This window comes from Hemicordylus capensis, chromosome 4, assembly GCF_027244095.1.
Source record: "Hemicordylus capensis ecotype Gifberg chromosome 4, rHemCap1.1.pri, whole genome shotgun sequence".
NCBI lineage: Eukaryota > Metazoa > Chordata > Lepidosauria > Squamata > Cordylidae > Hemicordylus > Hemicordylus capensis.
The window spans coordinates 14,664,268-14,683,353 of record NC_069660.1 but is presented as its reverse complement, the minus strand read 5'-3'; the positions used below and the strand labels follow the sequence as shown (position 1 = coordinate 14,683,353).

General features: G+C 45.7%; 1 protein-coding gene across 6 annotated transcripts in view; it reads right to left on the bottom strand.

Moving 5' to 3' along the window:
• The window catches only part of LAMA5 (laminin subunit alpha 5), a 362,437-nt gene that overhangs the window by 76,165 nt on the left and 267,186 nt on the right, over positions 1–19,086 (bottom strand). For all 6 annotated transcript variants that reach the window (XM_053245482.1, XM_053245481.1, XM_053245483.1 and 3 more), the window contains 13 exons: positions 15,927–16,088; positions 14,733–14,834; positions 14,545–14,631; positions 13,227–13,457; positions 12,206–12,319; positions 10,301–10,428; positions 7,778–7,858; positions 7,352–7,566; positions 6,340–6,440; positions 4,887–5,067; positions 2,836–2,979; positions 1,070–1,221; positions 862–972 (listed from right to left, as the gene is read on the bottom strand). In XM_053245482.1, coding sequence (XP_053101457.1) covers positions 862–972; positions 1,070–1,221; positions 2,836–2,979; positions 4,887–5,067; positions 6,340–6,440; positions 7,352–7,566; positions 7,778–7,858; positions 10,301–10,428; positions 12,206–12,319; positions 13,227–13,457; positions 14,545–14,631; positions 14,733–14,834; positions 15,927–16,088 — 1,809 coding nt within the window. The remainder of the gene's footprint in view (positions 1–861; positions 973–1,069; positions 1,222–2,835; positions 2,980–4,886; positions 5,068–6,339; positions 6,441–7,351; positions 7,567–7,777; positions 7,859–10,300; positions 10,429–12,205; positions 12,320–13,226; positions 13,458–14,544; positions 14,632–14,732; positions 14,835–15,926; positions 16,089–19,086) is intronic.

The following is a 19,086-nucleotide window of genomic DNA, read 5'->3' as shown; positions in this document are numbered from 1 at the left end:
GGCTCAAACTATCATACTTCGGACACATTATGCGAAGACCCAGCTCCTTTGAGAAATTTGTAATGCTGGGAAAAGTTGAAGGAAAGAGAAGAGGACAACCAGCAGCAAGGTGGATGGACTCAATTACGACAGCAATGAATGCACCACTGAGAGACCTTAAAGGCCAAATTGAAGACAGATCATCCTGGAGAGAATCTATCTATGTGGTCGCTAAGAGTCGACACCAACTTGACAGCACTTAATCAATCAATCAATACCATCAGGGCTGTCTTAAGTTGCGCAGCAGCCCTGATGTGTCCCTACTGTTGACAGAGGACCATCATGCTGCCCATCATGTTGGCTGGTAATAGTATTTAACTTTAGTGAATTTATCCACTTTTCTCAACACTATTGTACCACTGACATCCTGTGGCAATAAGTTTCATAAGTTTTTTGCATTATGCCATTTGTTTTTATTAACAAATTTTCTTTTTCTAAAATATAATATATTCGAAAAGAAAAAGAAATTATAGCTAGAAGGAAAATATCCCCTCTCCCACAGCACCACAGAAAAACTTGCTGCCAGTTAAAGCCGTCTAGTACTTTGTAGGACTGGTGCAGGTTTAGGATTGTCATTTGCTCAACTATACTTAAATAATCAGGAGTGGGTCATAGGATCACATAGATCCTTACCCACCTGGAGAGTGAATTATTCAACACCCCACCCTGCCAGGCTTAAATATAATGAACTGTTAAGAGAAGGAGTTTAGAATATTGGTGGGGATAAAGTACCTGTCCAGAGGGTTTGGGCTATTTCATTTCTATACAGTACCTAGCACACTACTGGCACTATATAAATGTGTAGCAGGAAAAATGCTGTACCTTGTGCTGAAGTGCATTTAAATCCTGAACAAAGTCTATGTTCTCTTCTTCCAGCTCATCTGCCTGTTGCCCGGCCCTATTTAAGGTTCTCTGATACTCACGCAGATGGTTCTATAAGGGGAAGAGAAAGTGAAAACTGAAACTGTAACCCCAGAAACCCACAGAAAAACTAAACAAGCAGAAGAATGTATTTGATACAGCAACATACAGTGAGGGTTTGCATTGAGCCATTGATGCTATGCAGACGGGTCCATGCGATGGAGGTGGCATTGAGGCTTGTCAATTGGTGCCGGAGGGCAGGGAATGAGCTTTCAATCTTCTGGAGATCTTCCAGCAGGAGTAGTACGCAACTGTCACAAGCTGTTAGGGGGAGAGGAAATGAAACGTGTAGTTTCTTATGTAACATCCATGAAGAAGCCACAGGACTGCACTAGATGGGAATGAGCGAAGTGGACCCAAGTTCCATCATTCCAAAATGCTAAGAGCAGTGATCCTCACTATTTTTCAAGCTGGGGCCACGTTGACAAAAAACCTTCAATGTGAGAACCATTTGCCAGAATGCTGACCTCTGCAGAGTGCTAGAAGAGAGTGCCTTTTCTGAAGACCTCTATGGGGAAGTGCTGGGAAGATCTACACTTCCCAGCACTCTGTGCATGTCTTCCAAGATTGTGAAAGGATTCAAGAGGGCTCGGTTTCCTTTAAAGGAGCCCCACCATCGCTGAACAAAGCACTGCATGGTAGTAATGGCTGCCTCTGCATGATGCAGAAGAAACTCTTGGGGAGGAGAGCTGGTCTTGTGGTAGCAAGCATGACTTGTCCCCTTAGCTAAGCAGGGTCTGCCCTAGTTGCATATGAATGAGAGACCTGATGTGTGAGCACTATAAGATATTCCCCTCAGGGGATGGAGCCGCTCTGGGAAGAGCAGAAGATTCCAAGTTCCCTCCCTGGCATCTCCAAGACAGGGCTGAGAGAGATTCCTGCCTGCAACCTTGGAGAAGCCGCTGCCAGTCTGTGTAGATCAGGGTTTCTCAAGCTTGGGCCTCCAGATGTTGTTGGACTACAACTCCCATCATCCCCAGACATGGCCTTTGTGGCTGAGGACGATGGGAGTTGTAGTCCAAAAACATCTGGGGGGCCAAAGTTAAGAAACCCTGGTGTAGATAATACTGAGCGAGATGGACCTTTGGTCTGACTCAGTATATGGCAGCTTCCTATGTTCCTATGACTTTGCAGCGTATCCAGCTTCAGCTGAAGTTTTGCACAGACCCAATGAACAATTAGGGAGCTGCACTGAGGGCTGGAAGGTGCTGCCACTGATTCCCAGGACTTACAATGAAGAACACTGGCTTAGAGGGAACTAAGCAAAAGTGGACCATTAGTCCAAAGCAATTAGAGAAAACCAAGAAAACAAGGCTGTGTTATCAGACCATCAAGGTTAACAGTCTACCTAAAATTGCCCAGTCACTTTTATAGTTTATTTCTCTGATTAAACAAAGCAGTTGGTCCCAAAGGTCAGCTAACTATCCATTTGAGAGAACCAATCTAGAATGATCAGCTGGAGCTTAATTTTACTAGCAGCAACATCTTCTGCGGAGTGGGTTCAGCCCTCCACAGGTGGTGTATGGTTCGACATTGGCCTAATATCTTTAACCCTATTTCCATGAACAACCATGGTATGCTGTTAACTGTAAACTGTGTAAGATTTTACTAAATTCATATCTTTAAAAGCAGCTTACTAATCTTAATATAAACAAAATAAATTGACGCTAGATGTTTGCGAAATCAAAACCAGCTCTGAATGACCCTTTAGAGTTGTGCAGTCATATAGAGACAAATGAGGCATTATGTTAAAAGCACAGAACACAAAGATTTGCCTGTAAGTTGTGGTCTGCTCCAGATGATCAAATACAGCTGGAATCAATGGACGTGTATTAACTCGTATAAGGAGTGGAACAGATGAAAGCAAGGGGCTACCTTCACATCTCATGTGGTCTGGGCCGTCCACCACAGGGATCTCATGCTTCTTTACACAGGTATCACACTGCTTCCCTGTCAAGCCATTGGAACAGGTGCACTCTCCTGTCCGGGGGTTACAGGAGCCTCCTCTGCAGTGACATTCTGCCAAGAAAAATGTGAATGGCAAATCAGACTAGACTCTAGTACCATTCTAAGGTCACATCCTTCTATCCCACAGTCATAAATGTGAAATAAATACCACTAACACCACCCATCATTATAGAAAACAGACATTTAGTGAGGAACATAAGCACCCCCCAAAAAACCCACCTGCTTCCCCACCCTTAAATTACTCCAAAAGCCCATGTGCACCAAACAACCAGAAGATGTTACATCATGAGACTGTTATTCTTATGTAACAGTTCATGTAAATATGAAAGACGGAATTCATTATCTTTTACTATTTGCAGGTCACTGAGAATCTCTATGGAAAGGCAAGCTGTGTACCTATCACCAGCTATCATGACCAATCAGTGACAGAAGGAACACAGCTCTTAGGGATTTGCACAAATTGTGATTCACAGCGTGATTCGAAACACATCCCCGGCACCTTTAAAATGGAGGAGAGGAGAGAGAGGAGAGAAGAGCAGGTGCATACCTGCTCCTCCACTGTTGCTGACCGTTCATGCAAATGACCATCATGTATGCATGCCTGCAAGGGCAGCTGGGGGAGAGCACTGCCGGCGTGCGAAGATAGCTGGGAGGAGCACCGCCAATTCAGGAAGTGGTGGCAAGCGGTGGAGGAACAGGTATGCACCTGCTCCCATCCATTTTAAAGGTGCCGGGGATGTGTTTCAAATCACGCTGCTAATCGCGATTCATGCACCTCCCTAACAGCTTTATGAACACTGGCTGACATCCTGCGCATGGCGGTAACGTGGGTGGTTCTCAACCACATGTGCTGCTGCAGGTGTCTAACAACGTCCATGGTGTTCTGCAAGAGCACTCTTGTGCCAGTACTTAAAACTGCACAACTGCCACTGCGTGACACTACGTTCAGTGGAAATAACATGGATAGGGTCTTGCACAACTGTGATGGCACGATTTATTTTTGCACAATACCATCGGTGGTGCTTAAGATGCCCACAGTAGCACACAGGTGGTTGAGGACCACCCTTGTTACTCTGTGAAGGGTGTCAGCATTGTAATATCCAGCAACTGATTTTAAAAAGGGAGAATATGTTGTGAGCCGCCCCGAGCAATAGTGTACTAGAGGGGGTTGGTATAAATATTTTAAATAAATAAAAATAAACTAGCTGACCCCGCACAGAGCATCTGTGTGCTCTATGGGGCCAGCGGTACCCTCCCCCCCCTGTCTTCTGCCCCAGTCTCTCCTCCACCGCCCACCTCCCTCCACCGATTCCTGGTGGCCCACCCGTCGCCTCACCTCAGTCGGTCCGGGCCAGGCCCGCCCAACCGCCTCTCCTCAACATCACCGCTGCCCTTGTCGCTGCCGCTTCCTCACCACGGCCAGCCTGGGTCAGGCCCGCACAGCTCCGCCGCCAGGCCCAGCCGCCTCCCTGCCGTTCGCTTCTGCCCCCACCTTTTCTTTCTCGCCCAGCCGGGCCCAACTGCCTCTCCTCACCACTGCCGCTGTCGCCTCCTCCTCCTCCTCCTCGCTGCTGTTTCCTCACCACGGCTGGCCCCAGTCGAGCACACATGGCTCCGCTACCCGCCCAGCCACCTCTCCTCACCACCACCACCACCACCGCCTCCTCTTCACCATCCGCTTCTGCCCCCCCTTTCTTCCCCCCTTCCCCTGGGCCTGGGGCTGCCTCTGCATTTCTGCCAATCAAACATCCCCACACATCTCCAGGCATCTACACGTATTTCTGGCCCTGCATTTCCGGCCACCACACACTAGCTTTGTGAAATAATTATATAGATAGATATAACAAATGAAGCAAGAGCAATCCTGTTTTCGACATTTACTCCGTTCCCTCTGGCCTAAGGAACAAGAGGCCGGGGATCCGCTTTGTAAGGTTTAATACTGGCCCAAAGGGACTCACTTGAGCAGCCGTTCGGGCTGAGGCCCCAATAGCCAGGGCTGCACTGCTGGCAACGAGAGCCACTCACACCAGGGTTGCAACTACAGTGGCCACTCTGGGCATGGCAGTCCGCACTCACAGATCCAATATCGCAGTCGCACTTCCGGCAGCCAGAACATGTTTCGTAGCCATAGTGCCCTTCCTGAAAGGGGAAAGACTCACTGTTAGCTTCCAGCTTGTAAGCGGCAGGCACAGCAGCATAGGCTTTTTAGGGGGTTGCTTCACTTTTGACACAACCCTCTTTGCCCAGTGGGGTATGCAATCATTCTAAAGGAAGGCCCCTCATGACAAAAGGGCTGGATTAACAGAAACAATCTGTCAATCTCTCTGATAATCTTGGGTCAGCAGATTGGATCAATACAAGCTTCTCCCGAGTGGCAGGCCAGGTGATGAATCAGGCCACCTTGGTATTTATTGCTAGCTATACAGAACGGTTGGGCTCAATGCCTGCATGAAAAGCACCAATCTGGAATGGTCCTCCTTTACAGATCTATTTCTTCCATCAGATGCTCCAACATCCAAACTACCACGCAGTGGGTTTTCATTTAGCCACCAACCTAGAACACAGATGAATTTTGGTTGTGCCCAATTCTAGAATGGAGTCTAGAGTAGTTGCACCAGCACCAGCCCAGATGTGTTCTCCCTCCTACTCAAGGGGGGGACCTAGAGGAATTGCCTATAGGAGCCTATTTGAACATTATTTCCCCCATGCTGGATTCTCAATCCGGGAAGAAGTCTTAAACTCTACTGCTTTGCTGCTGTTTTTCTCATCCTAAAATGAAGTCTTGATGGCTATATACTAACTTCAGGGTCAAAGGCAGTATGCCTTTGACTATCAGCTGCAAGGTAGCAATGGCAGGAGAGGGCATCTCCTTCTTCTGGCAGTCTCAGACGGACATAAAATACAACGCTGGACTAGACAGACTTTAGCCTGATCCATCAGCACTCTTCCTATGTCCTCCCCGAACCCTTTAATCTCTCAGAATGAGATGAGTCATTCACTATGGAATATCCCAGTTTGATCCTTCAATTCTATCCACACTGCTCATGAGGGAGAAGAGCAAGGGATGGGGGAAGCATGGGAGGCTGAGCTGGGTGCAAAGACAAGTCTAGAGGGAGACAAGAGGAGCTTAGTGACCAGCTTAGGAGCTTAGTATGCAGAAAAATCATGTATTTAAACATGTTTTAAACATGTTTTAAATGTGTATCAAAATAAACGTATTAAATTATTAAATAATTAACATATTAAATAATTAATGTATTAAATAAACATATTAATACATAGAATGTATTAAAACATGTATTAAAATAAACATATATTTAAAACAAAAACCAGACTTTCATGATTAAAGCAACAAAATGTCACACTTTGTACATGGAGGGGAGCCAGTGAAGGATGCCCAAATCATTTTACCTGGCATTGGTCACAGTGCTGACCTGTCACTCCAGGCTTACAGTGACACTGGCCCGTTCTGGAATCACATGACTCAGTCCCACAGGGCATGCAGCTGCATTCTGCAAGAGGGGGAAGGAACAGGGTTGGGTTTTTTTACCCTAAAGGCGTTTTAATGAATTGTTGTAGTGAAAATAAAACAAGATATAAACAAGGGCACAACAATACAAATATTTCGAAATTAAATAATGAACTGGACCTGCATTTTCATTTGAATCCTGGGTATGAAACGAATTGATGAAAAGACTATTACAGGCATACCTCGTTATACACGGACTCTATATCTGCAGTTTCATGTACTCGCAAGTGTAACACCTGGTTTCATTACCCATGGATATGAAGGGGTTAAAACCCACATATCCGTGGTCCCTAGAGGGCTGAAAGTGGCCATGGAGGTCACTTCCGGCTGCCATTTTGTCAGGAGCAGCCCAGGAGGGGCCATTTTGTGGCTCATTTTTTAAAAAAAGTGTGTTATATTTTGCGATTTGGGGGGCACTCCATGGATTGGGGGAGCATTCCTGAGTACATGGGAGAATGGTATAGTAAACCATTTTAATTGTTTTTGCATTTTTTCACTGTTTTTCCACATTTTTTCACCTTTTCAGTCCATTCTGGAACCTAACCAACCCCCTTTCCCCATAAGTATAATGCCTTGTTACTTGTGGTTTTCTTACTTGCGGTAATAGGGAGGAATGGAACCCGCACAAGTAACAAGGTTGGCGGATGCACTATAAGTAAATGCACTGAAGGGAATATGCTTGGTTTCTAGCAGTTAGAAAGCTCCACATTTTGTCAATGTAACAGGGAGTGTATTTTACCTCAGATGCACTGTTTTGGGATGAGGCTTTAGAAGTTACTCTCTTTTTCTACACTTCTGTGGGTGTAAATGCACTTTTGCCTGAAACTTGCCTCCAAAATTCATATATGTGCCTAGGAGTATGAACAGTTGACCATTCAAGGGTACACTTCTTACCAGTGCAGTTCTTTGCCAACAGTGCATCACCATGAAAACCGGGGGCACAAACTTCACACTGGGGCCCTGCTGTGTTGTACATGCATCCCGTGCAGAATCCTGTCAAGGAGTCGCAGTCACTGAAGAGCATGTTGGGGTCAGCATTCCCACTGCAATCGCAAGGCTGGCAGGAACTGCCAATCACTAATGGGTTTCCATAGTAACCTGGAGCACACCTTTGGGGAAAAACAGTAGGCCTTAAGGAGCTGCATTTGCAGTGTTACCATCCCAGATTCCCACTTCCCTGCTCCTCTCATCAGGTGTTCCAGTGAAATACTGAACAGCCCACAGGAACATGTTATTTCATTTTTATCTCTGCATGTTTCTGATTGCATGGTCTCAGGCAAAACCAAGTGACAGGCAGATGCCATGATTTAAGTTATTTACCGTTCACAGGAAACTCCAGCGTAACCAGGCTTGCAAAGACATTGAGTGGTAGAGCCTTTGTGGATACATCCAATGGCGAAGCTGAGGTGAAAATGATCAGCAAAGAGGGGAAAGCCATTAACATGTATTAAGAAAAACAAGACATAGGCACAATTTGTTACTGAAATATTATTATTATTATTATTATTATTATTATTATTATTATTATTATTACAGAACTGAGTGAGATTTTCAAGGGGCACATGAGCCCAACGATCTGCAACAAGATTCCTTGTAAAACTAGAATTCATAGCTGATTCAAACGCTTAGAAAAGGCACATAGTATAGTCGCTTCTGATCTATCACTTGAGAAAGTTGGTGGGATGAATCAAATTTGAATGCTGCCCCAAATCAAATGCTCCCTGCACATGGAAACCTATCACATGAGAAGAAAGCTAGAACTTTTCACCTCAAAATGCTAGCTTTCCACATGCAGGGAGTTTTTGACATGGATACACACCACTCAAACTGCAATTCCTCATTTTATTATACACAGTTAGCATAGTATTGTTCTATATGGTTCATCCCACAACCTTCCCCGAGATAGGCTGCCTCCATTTTGCAGATGTAGCACTAAGGATGAGAACTGGCAGGTTCACATCTGTATATCACATGCCTGCAGTGTGTGAAAGCCGCAGTTGTCTTTTTACAACATGTATATGCTGCAGAGATTCACAACTGCATCTGTGGTGCCATCTATACACAACAGTGCACATAAGTGTCTCTGTGAATTCCTATATTCAGGCATCCACAAATCCACTTGCCAGCTCACCAATATCTACTCTGGCAAGCAGGACACCCAGCACCATGCAGATCTCCTTCCAGATGTCTAATTTCCAATGTCATTTTTTGAGAGGCTAAGAAACAGCAGGAATCCCTTTTGAGCAGCAGGAGAGGGCTCCCACTGATACTGGGATATCTTCATATCCCAGTACAAATCCTAAGACCTCTGCCTGTGCGTCAGAAAAGGGTCTGAGGGATGGTGGCAGTCACAAATAATTGCTGGCTAAGTGAGCTAATCCTAAATGTGAGGATCCTTGCCTAAACCAAGTAAAATGGCTTTCAGGGCAGTTAATAAAAGCAGTTCGTGCCGGCTATGTTCACACCTACTACAGCAGGAGTGTCAAACTCAAATCTGGTAGTGGGCCAGGTTAGATTCCGATGCACCTCTGGGTGGGAGGACCACACATAGCTTCTCACCACCTTATGTCTCCCTCCTCCCCGGTCTTTCTCTCACTCCCGTTCTTTCCCTGCCACTTATATTAGCGGAATGCACTACTTTTACATTGGGATATACTCAGGGAAATTTGGGGGGGGGGGAATTGGTAGCTTTCGGGAAAGATTCTGAATATAATACTTCTTAATAACAAGGTGGGGGGAGAGGCTTGACAGGAGGGAAAGAGAGAGAAAGAAAGAGGGAAACACGATGGAAGAGGGGGAGAGAAATACTGGTGCCAGTGGAGGGCGGGGGAGGAAGCCGGCCAGCACTTCAGCACTGTGTAGGTCAATGGGAACGGCTCCAGGGAAAGAAGGAAGCTGGCCGGCACTTTGGATGCTGCTGCTTCGATGGAGAGGGAAAGGAAAGAGCAACACAATGTGAAGGGCGGGGTGGGAAGGAAGTTCCCGGTGCTTTGGCACTTGGCGGGGGGGGGGGTCACAGCGTGGGGAAGGAGGGAAGGTTGGAGGGCCAGTGGAAGTTGCTGCACAGGTTGGATCCAGGGGTTTGACAGGCCTGTACTACATATTTCAAGTAGTAGTAATTTACTGCCATTAGCTCCAGCCACAAAATATTTCACTTCCCTACAGCCAACCTTGATCAGTATCAAGTATTCTAATACTCTTGCTCTTATAATTTTAGCATTTGTTTATAACTGTTCAGAGCTCCTAAAAGAAAACAAAATAGTAAAATAAAATAAAATTTTAAAAAGTTTTCCACAAAGGCTTACAAGGAAGCTAAGCATAATAAAACACAGGGGTGTAGCTATAATTGAGCAAAGGGGTTCAAAGAACCCGGGCCCCCAGCTCCTGAGGGCCCCCCAGCTCCACCCCTCCCTAATTGCTTCATTATTTCCCTCACTCTGAGGGGCTGCTGGAGAACCTGGTGAACCCAGGCCCGCTCTCCCGAGCTACGCCTCTGATAAAACACTAGTAGCAATCTGAGGGTTCAAGACTCTGACTTAAAAAACCCATAACCCATACCATTCTGAGGGTTCAAGTCTCTGAACCCCTGAAAAGCTCAGCGGCTTTGCCAGGTAAGTACTATAACATGTAGTGAACCTAAAATTGGTCTCCTCCCTCCTTTTACTATCTGACAGAGGGGCTTAATGAAGAAAAATGGCTATAATCCTATGGAATGCTACTGAAGAATGAATTAAAGATCTGGCATAAACAAGAGTAACTATCACATTCCTCCCAGCACAGAGAACAAACTGACTCATCATGAGGCACGAAATCAGAGCAAAATGCTTGGCAGAAGAGGCTCACTTGTTGGAAGCAACTGAAAGTGGACAGGGGCATCCTATGCACTGCAGAGGCCCATCGAGTGAAGAGTTCCCCACGAAACCATCCTTGCATCTTTCACAGTGATCGCCCTCCGTGTTGTGCTGGCAGTTCTGACACAAAAGAAATGGAATTCATTTAGCCTCTTGTGTAGCTATAGTTTTGTCACCATTGCCTTCTTGGACAAATCTGACTGTTTTTACAATGAGTTTGACCATCTGCCTAGGAAGATTTCGAACAAAGACTGTAGCTTCTTTTCTGCAGATGCGAATGATAGACACATGTCAACAGTTTGGAAGACACGGAGACGTTCTAATCTAACTAAGTGAATTAAATAGCAACTAGCCGACCCGCACAGAGCATCTGTGCGCTCTTTGGGGTCGGCTGTTCTCCCCCACCATCCTGTCCCACTCTCTTTTGCCCCCTCCCTCCGACCCCACTTTGCCGCTCCCCCTCCTTCCGGCCCCACTCTCTTTGCCCCCTCCCCCTCCCTCTCGCCCCACTCTCTTCGCCCCTCCCCCTCCCTCTGGCCCACTCTCATCTTACCGCGGCAGCGGCCTCTGATGCCTCCTGTCTCTGGCGGCCTAGCCCGGCCGCCGCCTCTTCCATATCTTGGATGGCCAGGCTGTCCCGCTGCCTCCGCATCCCGCTTGGCTGGGCCGCCGCCTCCTCTCATGCCTGGGACAGCCTGGCCAGGCCATCCCGCTGCCACCTCCCGCCAGGTTGGGCTGCCACCACCGCTGCTGCCTCTTCCATACCTGGGACGGCCTGGCCTGGACAGGACAGGCCATCCCGCCAATGCCACCTCCCAGCAGCCAGCCCAGGCCACCTCTTCTGGCCGTTTTGCAGCCTGCTCACACCACCACCATTTTTTCTTCCCCCTCTCAACTCTCGCTGGGCGGGCCCAGGAGCTCTCGCAATGTGTCGCGAGAGTTCCGTCGCCAAATTCCTCAGGACACGCACCGGCTAAGAGAATTAATTATATAGATTATCAAACAAACTAAAATGAGCCGCACTCCGCTCCCGAGGCGGACGGCTCTATACCAGTCAGCCCGGGTATCTGAGGCCAACTGAGGCTCCATGGTGCTGCTGTATCATTTTACTTTGTTTGATAATTGCTATTTGGGAAATAGTAGTATGAGCTGTATTGAGAAAAGGTTAAACAGAGCCACTTATCTTCAAGGCATGAAGGATTATGAAAGAACTATCATTACTCCAGATAGACAGAAGTAGGTAAAATTCAAGCAATCTAACAGGAGTGACAACAGGCAAAGGTGTACTGCATAAACAGGAACACAGGAAGCTGCCTTCTACTGAGTCAGACCATTGGTCCATCTAGCTCAGTATTGTCTACACAGACTGGCAGCGGCTTCTCCAAGGTTACAGATGAGAGTCTCTCTCAGCCCTATCTGGAGATGTCAGTGAGGGAACTTGGGACCTTCTGTTCTTCCCAGAGAGGCTCCATCCCCTGAGAGGAATATCTTACAGTGCTCACAGTGAGTTTTGCTGCTGAAACTTGAGATGGAAAACAGCATTGTGTCGTCCAAATTCTGCTGCTGCTGCTATATGCAAGCATACAGATGCTCTACTATGGAGCCACAGCCCCATCCTCTATGGGGAACATCTTACAGTGCTCACATGTAGTCTCTTATTCAAATACAAACCAGGGTGGACCCTGCTTAGGAAATTCATGCTTGCTACCACAAGACCAGCTTACCTTGAATTTCTCTGCTCTATGCTGATTAAGGATTACTGATTCAGGGAAATAGCCCTGAAACAATATCTCAGTCTTCAGCATCTCTGATCATATAAACAAGCCTGTGGTTGTAAAATAATCTAGGGAGATAACCTTTAAGTAAATAGACCTTAACAGGCACTCAATTTACTTACAATGCATATTCCAGATCCTGGAAGGCACTGATCTGAATGGCCATTGCAGCTGCATGGAATACATTTTCCCAAGAAGAGACCCTTGGTGTCCCTGTAATAGCCTGGAGCACATTCCTGATTGCAAAGGAGACAATGTTTTGTTACATTTTGACCAGTTGGCAAACATTACCATATTGTAGTACCAACCTAAGGCAGAATTAACAGGAGCTTTGGAACTCAATATTCAAGATCTTCTGGAGCTGCTTTAACCTAACCTCTTTTTACAAGACACTCGAACACAGCTCATCCCCATATGCATCCTCATAACTTTGTACCATACCCTAAACATAACTGGGTATGTTTAGTCTGAAGAAGGAAAGACTAAGCAGATATATTATTTGATTGATTGAATAAGTGCTGACAAGTTGGTGTCGACTCTTAGCAACCACATAGATAGATTCTCTCCAGGATGATCTGTCTTCAACTTGGCCTTTAAGGTCTCTCAGTGGTGCATATATGATAGCCATCTTTAATTAACTGAAGATGGAGCAGACGTGTTCTCTGTTGTGTCTAAGGGCAGGACTAGAAATTAGGAAGCAGATTAGGCTAGAGGAGGAAGCAGATTAGGAAGAAGATTAGGCTAGAGGAGTTTTCTAACTGTAAATGCTGTTTGACAATGGAACCACAGTTTCCTGCACTGAGCAGGGAGTTGTACTAGAAGATAGTCAAGCTTTTGTCCAGCATTCAATGATTCTATCACATCAGGTCAACTTGTTATAGATTTGGAGGACCTTTATCCTTTTTCACTGGTTTAAGTTGTTCTTATTGGGTCAATGAGAATCTCTCTGTACAGGAGGCAGGCTCCAAGAGCAAAGGATGCCTGTCACAGTATTTCTAACAACATTAACCTATCCATACTAAGAGGGACATACAACCTTCTTAGGTGCTAAGGAATGAGATTTGGAAAGGCAACCCTCATCTCCACAGCACAAGCAGAGTTCCGATAGCTTTGTACAAATCCTAGAATGAGCATCTTCCCTACCTGGCAGGAATCTCCTCTGTAGTTGGCTGGGCACATGCAGAGCTCCACATTGGAGGCTTGGATGCCCTCACCAGTCTCTGTTGCCTTCTCTAGGATTACTTCTTTCAGGGAAACAGAGGATGAGATCTGGGAGAAGAGGGCCCGGATCTGTAGCTGCTCTAGCTTAGCCAGAACCATCATCAGCTCTTCCCTGGAAACCGGGTTGTGTGTTGCAGTATGTCTGAAGTTATCCTTTGGACAGAAAGAGAGATGCACTGTCACATCAGCAGGATTGTGGCTCCCTAAATGACTATATCAAGGATTCCCCCCCCCCCGAAAGGTCAGTGAATGAACTTTGATGAACCCTGAGCCATAAAATGTCAAAACAAATATATTTCTTTGGCCTAAATAGCAACATTCTGTATTGTTTTACAATTTAAACATGTTCAGCATTTCATTTCATAAAGAAGGCCAAAACATCTATCCAGATAATCGGCTCAAAAGTTCCAATTCAAAGACAAAAGATGATACCTAGTCCACATGGAAAGGATTGGGTTAGTCTTGTTACAGAGTGTTGAGCCATGCTGCTGGTCTTTCCCTTCCATCCCTTTAAAAAAACAATGTGTGCTTTCCCATGCACCACGGGGTTAGTATTCATACAGGAACTGAAGCTGACACATCTGGAGAAGTGTCTTGCCAGTTTCCCCTCAGGAGCAATCTGAAAAGGGGGCAGGTCCTCCCACTGATGTTTTCTCTTTGCCAGCTGAGCAAATCTCTCTTTGTCAGATTCCCATACAATTCATGCAACTATTTTCACATGGGGCAGTGTGGATTGCCAGGCACACAGGTAGCACAACAGTGAAGCAGTTGGCTGTTTTCAGAACTGCTGGTGAGGCCATGACAAGTTGCATTTGCTCAAATCTTAATGGGTGGACTGACAATTTGAGCACATGTGAACCCCTTCTCAAATAAGGATTCAAAACTCAAATAAGGGTTCATAAGCACATGAAAAGAACGGAAAGAATAGGCCTCCCCCACCCCACCCAAAAAACCACATCTAAGCTAGCATAACCAAACTGCAGTGTCCACAGAACATCCTCCTTACTTCTACAGATCACACCTGAAAATATTTAAAATCATTTTCCAAAAAAGGACACCCAACTGTCATGGTTGCAAGATTTTTTTTCCAGGTTATAACACAAGCACACATCTAGATTCTAAGACAAAGGTTCTGTCAACAAAATACAAATGACATATTGGGGAAGCTGTAATCCATCAACCTGCCACTGCGTTTATTTGTAAGAGGATTCTCTGCACAGTATTATACGTCATAACTGACCTCCAAAAGCTGGAGCCGCCCTTCATAGACTTCACCAAGGTTGGGATAGCTGCTGCTTTCAAGAAACATAATGCTCATTTGGTTTCCCTAAGAAAGGAATTTTTAAAAATAAGTATATGTCATTGAATACAAGCACTGTTTGGCAGAGTAATATATAGCCCAAGGAAGAGTGACAATATGGACTGCACCTTGAGGATGACATCAGGTCGCGATTCCATTGGTATGAACACATCACCCCTCAAAGGGTCTGAGTGCAGCTCATAACGCAAGTACCCACCGTAGGAGAAAATCTACAATTGAAGACAAATCACAAAAGCATGTTATATTCAGGGTCATTTATAGCAATCACCTGAAAAATAAAGATGTAAGGCCAGAATTAATGTCAACTTAAAAGTACTTAGGCAAAGCATTGCACATCATGCAAATTTGCTCATTTGGGTTATTTTACATGCTTTAGATTGAATCTGACCTTTGAGGTTGTGCAGATTTGGGAGATTGGGTTTGTTTGGTATTTTTTTAAACAAAGGCATGGTTAAATAAGTAGGTATTAACAGCATATGAAGAGAGCAACATAACTCAATGCCAACTCCCCTGCTAACTGTGTAAAGACATACCTTATAAAATGGAAATTCTCTTGTAACTCAGAAGGTCCCTATTCAGAGTATCTACTTGGCGTTTCTTTTTATTTATACATTCATTCATTCATCAAACTTATATACCGCCCAAACGTTCGTCTCTGGGCGGTTAACATAAAACAATTAAAACACATATACAAGTTTTAAAAAACCAACAGTTTAAAATCAACCATACAATTAAAACAGACAATTTTAAAACTGTGAACCATCTGTGAACCGTCTGGAGAACCATCTGTGAACCGAGGGCACGCTGGCGGGTCTGGTGGCTTAGCCTACTCTCCCCGCAGAAGATCGTGCCTGCAGCCCTGGGCACCTGGATCAGCCATCCACACGACTACCAGCAACGTCACGGAGCTGGTGGGGGCTGCGGGGATCGGGGGCCACATGGCCCCCAGAAGTTCCAGAATGCCCCACGCGAGTGCATGGGGAGAGACCCACGAGGCTGGCTGCAGCCTCCTGGCGAGGATCTACTTCTGTGTTGCCGCAGCGGCACACGAGCAAAAAAATGAGGTTAATGAAATACAGCAGTATTCTGAAATGTGAGAAGTTATTTTGAGTTATTCAGAATTACAAAGTACAGGATTTTCAGATGTTTCCCTTTGCCCACCTGCAGACAACCTATCAATGTGCCAAATGTAGTCCATCTAACTTGCCTGGAAGATGGAGCCCACTCCTTTTAAGTGATTCACTGCTTAGCACACTCTGTAAAAATCCTCCAGGGGGGAATGTGCAATCAGTGTTGCTTACCTGGTCTCCAAGATATGAGTGGGGGGCATGCCAATAAAGTTCCTGGAAGACCTCAGGAAAATTTCTCAGATCAGCACGAACGGTCCTGTCTTCTAGGGTGACCAAGGTAGGTACTTCCTGGCGGTCTCCACTCAGCAAAGTCCAGCCAGTCATGTCAACAAACTGGAAAAGTGAAGGTGAAGAGATGTCCCTGAAATACTCTGGAGAGTTCTAGAGCATATGCAAGATTGACAAGATGTCTGTGTTGCAGTTTGTCACTCCTCCAACATGAATTATATACTCATGTATCTATATGACTTAGGATGACATATATGCTGAATATGTTGGTGCTGAAAGCCACGAAAAGTAGTATTCCCTTTAAGTACCCCAGAAGAAAGGTTTTAATACTTAACTAGCAATTGACTATTATATTAAGGCAACTGGAAGGAATCTTGCATATCAGATGCTGCATGCAACGAACAGGGGAAGAGCTGTCTTCATGACCTGTTTTGTATTATTATTATTACATTTATATCCCTTTCTTCCTCCAAGGAGCTCAGAGCGGTGTACTACATACAGTGGTCCCTCTACTTACGAAATTAATCCGTTCCGAATGCACATTTGTAAGTCGAAAAGTTCGTAAGTCGAAAAGCGGTTTCCCATAGGAATGCATTGGGAACAGATTAATGCGTTCCGGAGCCTAGAAAAAAGACCCAGACCCCCAGTAAGGCTTGCAAACTGCACAGGAACATTTCTTTTCAAGAATAAACAGGCAGTAAACAGGCAGGCAAGTCAAGGAAACCGCATGTAAAATTCATAAGTCGAGGAAACCCCATCTAAAAATTTGTAAGTCGAGGAAACCCCATCTAAAAATTTGTAAGTCGAAAAAACTGCATCTAAAACCGGATCTAAAACTGCCGTTTGTAACTCGAAAAATACTTATGTCGAGTAGTTTGTAAGTCGAGGGACCACTGTACTTAAGTTTCTCCTCACAACAACCCTGTGAAGTAGGTTAGGCTGAGAGAGAAGTGACTGGCCCAGAGTCACCCAGCTAGTCTCATGGCTGAATGGGGATTTGAACTCGGGTCTCCCCGGTCCTAGTCCAGCACTCTAACCATTACACCAGGCTACTCAGAGGCATCCATCTTCTGGAAAGTGGTTATTGGTTTGTCCCCTGCTAACTGAGCAAAGAGGCACCTTTTTAGTGGTGGCTCTCTTTACTGAGCAGGGGGAGAACAACTGGCCCTATCCATTCCAACACAGCATCCCTCCAGTGACTGTTGCTGGTGTTTATTGTATGTTGTTCTTTTTTAGATTGTGAGCCCTTTGGGGACAGGAAGCCATTTTATTAATTTATTTATATCTATGTAAACCGCTTTGGGTACTTTTCTTGAAAAGCGGTATATAATTATTCATTGTATCCGTCGTATGAATCCTTGGGCTTGATCCAACACGACTCTTCTAATGTTATGTCATCATGTTTTCAGTCAGCTGTTTCAGCCACTTCTCATGCCATGTAGCTGCTATCTCATTATACGGAGCATTTCTGAATGCGATGGTCATCTGGAGAAACTATCCTACATTGTTGTTCCAGGTTCAGACATGAAACCAAACCATCATTCACAAAAAAGGATTCAGAAGAGAGGATAGAGACATTTCTAGGTCTTTGACAATTTCTCTGCTGGTGCAGATACACTGAGGGAAACAAGTATTTGATCCCCTGCTGATTTTGTCCGTTTGCCCTCTGACACAGAAATGACCAGGCTATAATTGGAATGGTAGGTTTATTGTAGCTGTGAGAGACAGAATAACAACAAACAAACCCTCAAAAGCCCAGTGCCCAAAAGTCAGCGATGGAATTGCATTGTAGTGAGGGAAATAAGTATTCGATCCCCTATCAACCAGCAAGATTTCAGGCTCCCAGGTGTCTTTTCACTATATGCAGGTAACGAGCTGAGATGAGGAATACCCTCTGTAAGGGAGTGCTCCCAATCCCAGCTTGTTACAGTACCTGTATAAAAGACACCTGTCCATAGAAGCAAGCAATCACTCAGCCTCCAAACTCACCACCATGCCCAAGACCAAAGAGCTGTCGAAGGATGTCAGGGACAAGGTTGTAGACCTGCACAAGGCTGGACTGGGCTACAAGACTATCGCCAAGCAGCCTGGTGAGAAGGTGACTACAGTTGGCATGATAACTCGCAAATGGAAGAAACACAAAATAACTGTCAATCTCCCTCGGTCTGGGGCTCCATGCAAGATCTCACCTCGTGGAGTTGCAATGATCATGAGAATGGTGACAAAGCAGCCCAGAACTACACGGGGGGAACTTGTCAATGATCTCAGGGCAGCTGGAATCATAGTCACCAAGAAAACAATTGGTAACACACTATGCCGTGAAGGACTGAAATCTTGCAGTGCCCGCAAGGTCCCCCTGCTCAAGGCAGCACATGTACAGGCCCGTCTGCAGTTTGCCAATGCACATCTGAATGATCCAGAGGAGAACTGGGCGAAAGTGTTGTGGTCAGATGAGACCAAAATCGAGCTCTTTGGCATCAACTCAACTCGCCGTGTGTGGAGGAGGAGGAATGCTGCCTATGAGCCCAAGAACACCATCCCCACTGTCAAACATGGAGGTGGACACATTATGCTTTGGGGGTGTTTTTCTGCTAAGGGGACAGGACACCTTCACCGCATCGAAGGGACAATGGACGGGACCATGTACCGTCAGATCTTGGGTGAGCACCTCCTTCCCTCAGCCAGGGCATTGAGAATGGGTCGTGGATGGGTATTCCAGCATGACAATGACCCAAAACACACAACCAAGGCAACAAAGGAGTGGCTCAAGAAGAAGCACATGAAGGTCCTGGAGTGGCCCAGCCAGTCTCCAGACCTTAATCCCATAGAAAATCTGTGGAGGGAGCTGAAGGTTCGGGTTGCCAAACATCAGCCTCGAAACCTTTCTGACTTGGAGAGGATCTGCAAAGAGGAGTGGGACAACATCCCTCCTGGGTTGTGTGCAAACCTGGTGGCCAACTACAAGAAACATCTGACCTCTGTGATTGCCAACAAGGGTTTTGCCACCAAGTATTAAGACATCTTTTGTGAAGGTATCGAATACTTATTTCCCTCACTACAATGCAAATCCATCGCTGACTTTTAGGCACTGGGCTTTTGAGGG